The 3114-nt window shown below is 44.9% G+C and overlaps 1 protein-coding gene across 1 annotated transcript in view; it reads right to left on the bottom strand.

Moving 5' to 3' along the window:
* Positions 1–1168: 1168 nt before the first annotated feature.
* LOC308303920 (clathrin interactor 1-like) overlaps positions 1169–3114 on the bottom strand; it is a gene marked incomplete at its 3' end in the record, with an annotated part of 119697 nt that continues 117751 nt past the window's right edge. Inside the window, exons 11-12 of the mRNA XM_080748438.1 lie at positions 2672–2864; positions 1169–1548 (exon numbers count right to left, since the gene is read on the bottom strand). Of these exons, the coding sequence (XP_080604564.1) occupies positions 1169–1548; positions 2672–2864 (573 nt within the window). The remainder of the gene's footprint in view (positions 1549–2671; positions 2865–3114) is intronic.

The raw sequence follows: 3114 nt of genomic DNA, 5'->3' as shown, positions 1-3114 counted from the left end.
TGCCATGGTTGCAAGTACTTGTTGCGAGGAGTTGCATTGGTTTGGACTGGCCTTAAGGCAAAATACAGCTCACAATGCATTGCGTGTAGATGTGGCTGTTTTCGTTGCACAACTAGGCCTGTCACAATTATCACATATCGTCTAATCACAATTACTTGAGATAATCACAATTTTTTTTTGGGATAATCGTCATAATCATTTCCATGTTGAAAATGTTTCGAAAATAGTGGAAATAGCGGATCTACAAGCTCAAAACCCATTATTTTCAACTATTCAAGTATAACGTTATTAAATTGAGATATAAGTTATTTGTCCTGTCTGCCCTGAGCATCTTTTGTTTATGAAGCTTAAAAGCCAAACAATTTCTTTAATTTAAAACGTTCCAATGTTCAACGACAGATTAAATGTAATCGTCAATCGCAATCATTTGAGAGACAATGAATCGTCAGGTAAAATGTCATAATCGCGACAGCCCTATGCGCCACACCCGCGCAAAGCTAATTATAAATCAGCCATTACACAGACCACAAACCTCTACCCATATAGCTTCAAGGAAAGAAAAACGAAACAAAAAGATACAGCTTGGATGTAGACACTTTCCTGCGGGCAGGTTAGGTGTCAGTGAGAGAGAGAAACCTGCCAGGGTGTCTTCAAGTGCAGCAAGTCCTTCTCTGTCTCTGTCACACACACACACACACGTCACACACACACACGCACACAAACACTCCCCGCCTTTATACATTATTTTATGCTTTTAACTATTACAAAATAGCAGATATACAAGCTCACAGCGCGGCAAGCTTGTAGATCTGATATTTTTGAAAAATCGCGAACATTTCTGCAAGTCTTATATATATATCTTTGACCCCGATTATATAAATGTCTTCTAAATCCTTCTTCCAAATCTCTTCCAAATCAGTGGATCTCAAACTTTTTCATGTCAAGGACCCCCAAAATCAAATGTGTTTGGCAGCGGACCCCCATCTCAAAATATGTTGTTCAAGGGACCACCCAGAAGCAAATATTTGAGTTACAAACTTCAAAAAAAAAATCACGATTTTTCAAAAATAGCAGATCTACAAGCTCGCAGCGCGGCACTCAGTGCAGCGCTGTGAGCTTGTATATCTGCTATTTTTCAATAGTTAAAGCATTAAATAATTCTAGGCCTTTATTTTCCAAAGTTGCCGAAGGTCGCGAAGGCATCTTGTTTGGGTGGCACCATGGCCGAGGGGGCGATGGGGTGCGTGGTGGTCAGGCCCATGCCGGGCATGCCCACCCCGGGCATCCCCATGCCGGGCATCCCCCCCATCACCACCGGAGTCGCCATGCCCATGTTCATGCTCATGTTCATGCCCATCACGCCCTGGTTGACCACGTTGACGGGGATGGCGCTCACGCCCCCCACCATGGCGCCCCCCGTGGCCATGGAGGCGGGCATCCCCATGGCCATGGCGTTGGCGGGCGGTCGGATGACGGGCGCGACGGAGGGAGGGGAGCTGAGGTTCAGCCCCGCGAAGGTCTGGGGCAGCAGGTTGACGGGAGGCACGCCTGGGGTACACACACACACAGGGGACACAGAACAGGGAGTTATCACCAGGGGTGATATCAAGTTTTAGGGCTGGTTCTCAAGGGAGCGCCACATGTTGCTTGGTATGCACCCTGACATTTTGCTGAATATTTCACCATTTGTTTAATATACAAATAGGTCTTTATGACCACATAGGAGGGTACAATGCAACCGTTTCAGTACTGAAGCGCAACAGATCAATATGAATAATTCTGCGCCTTTAAAAGCAATGAATCCGTTAAGAGAACTACATATGATGACTGATTATTTTTTTAAAGATTTGTTTTGGGGCTTTTATGCCTTTATTGATAGGACAGTATTATGACAGGAAATGGGGAGAGAGATGGGGATTGACACGCAGCAAAGGCCTTCGGGATCGGGCTCGAACCTGCGACGCGCTGTCATGCATCAGAGCCTATAGCCCATTTTCCACTGGCCCAACTCCACACCACTCCACACCACACCGCCCACTTGTGCCAGGTTTTCCACTACAAGGACCTGGGTAGAGTGGTGTGAAAGTGGTACTAAACAGGGTACTAAAAAGGATCCACTCTAGAGTAGGTCTGAGCTAGGCCAAACAGGGCTAAACACTTCATAATGACTGATCACTCACTGACTTTTCATTTAGACCACCAGGATATAGTTGTAATACATGATAATAGATTCTATTGTGTTATAACCACTATTATAATCTATTATAGTGTATTTTAATTATCATAGTAATACATTAATACTTTATAATGTATTATAATCACAGTTATAATCCATTACAGTGCATTATAATTAGGATAGTTGTAATACAAATTTATATTGTATATTGTCACAGTTAAAAGGGTCAATTTGTTTCTTACCGATGGGGGTATTTTTTTTAATGAAAAATGTAGATATTTTGATGTGGTGTGGTGTGGTGTGGTGTAGTGTGGTGTGGTGTGGTGCTAAAACTGCAGTCGAAAAGGGGCTTATGTGGCATGTGCCTGGACCGCTTGCCAGCGGGTGCCCTAGACTGCTTATTTTAAAATAGGTTGGGGATATCAATGCAATTTTGTCAGCTAATTGTCTTTCTTCACAACAACACTACCATCAGTGTGTGAATGAATGGCTTACCTTGCTGTTGGATGATGTTGTTGAGGGTGGGCGGGGTCTTGCAGGGGTTCAGGCCCGCGGACAGGAAGTCCAGGCTGATGTTGACCGAGGGGTCGGACCAGGTCGACCCCAGGGGTCCCTGACCTCCGACCCCGACCTTCTGTTGCTGCTGCTGCCCGTGCAGGGACTGCTGGGACATCAGACCACCAAGACTCTGAAAGCATCGCGTCATCCTGTTATCTATGGCAGAGGTTCTCAAACGTATACATTTGTAAGACCCACCATAAATCTGGGAGTGTACACCTAGAGCAGCGCTATTCAACCTGTAGCCCGTGGGCCGCATGCGGCCCCAGCAGCCTGTCTATGTGGCCCGCCATGGTCATACCAATAAAAATATATTTTGTCTACTTTCAGTGTGGACAAATCATTTTGGATAATTTTTCAGTTACTCTCCAAAACCACTA

Source organism: Nannobrachium achirus (assembly GCF_963921795.1).
Source record: "Nannobrachium achirus genome assembly, chromosome: 19".
NCBI classification, from domain to species: domain Eukaryota; kingdom Metazoa; phylum Chordata; class Actinopteri; order Myctophiformes; family Myctophidae; genus Nannobrachium; species Nannobrachium achirus.
The sequence above is the reverse complement of the archived record's forward strand: the minus strand, read 5'-3'. Positions and strand labels throughout refer to the sequence as shown.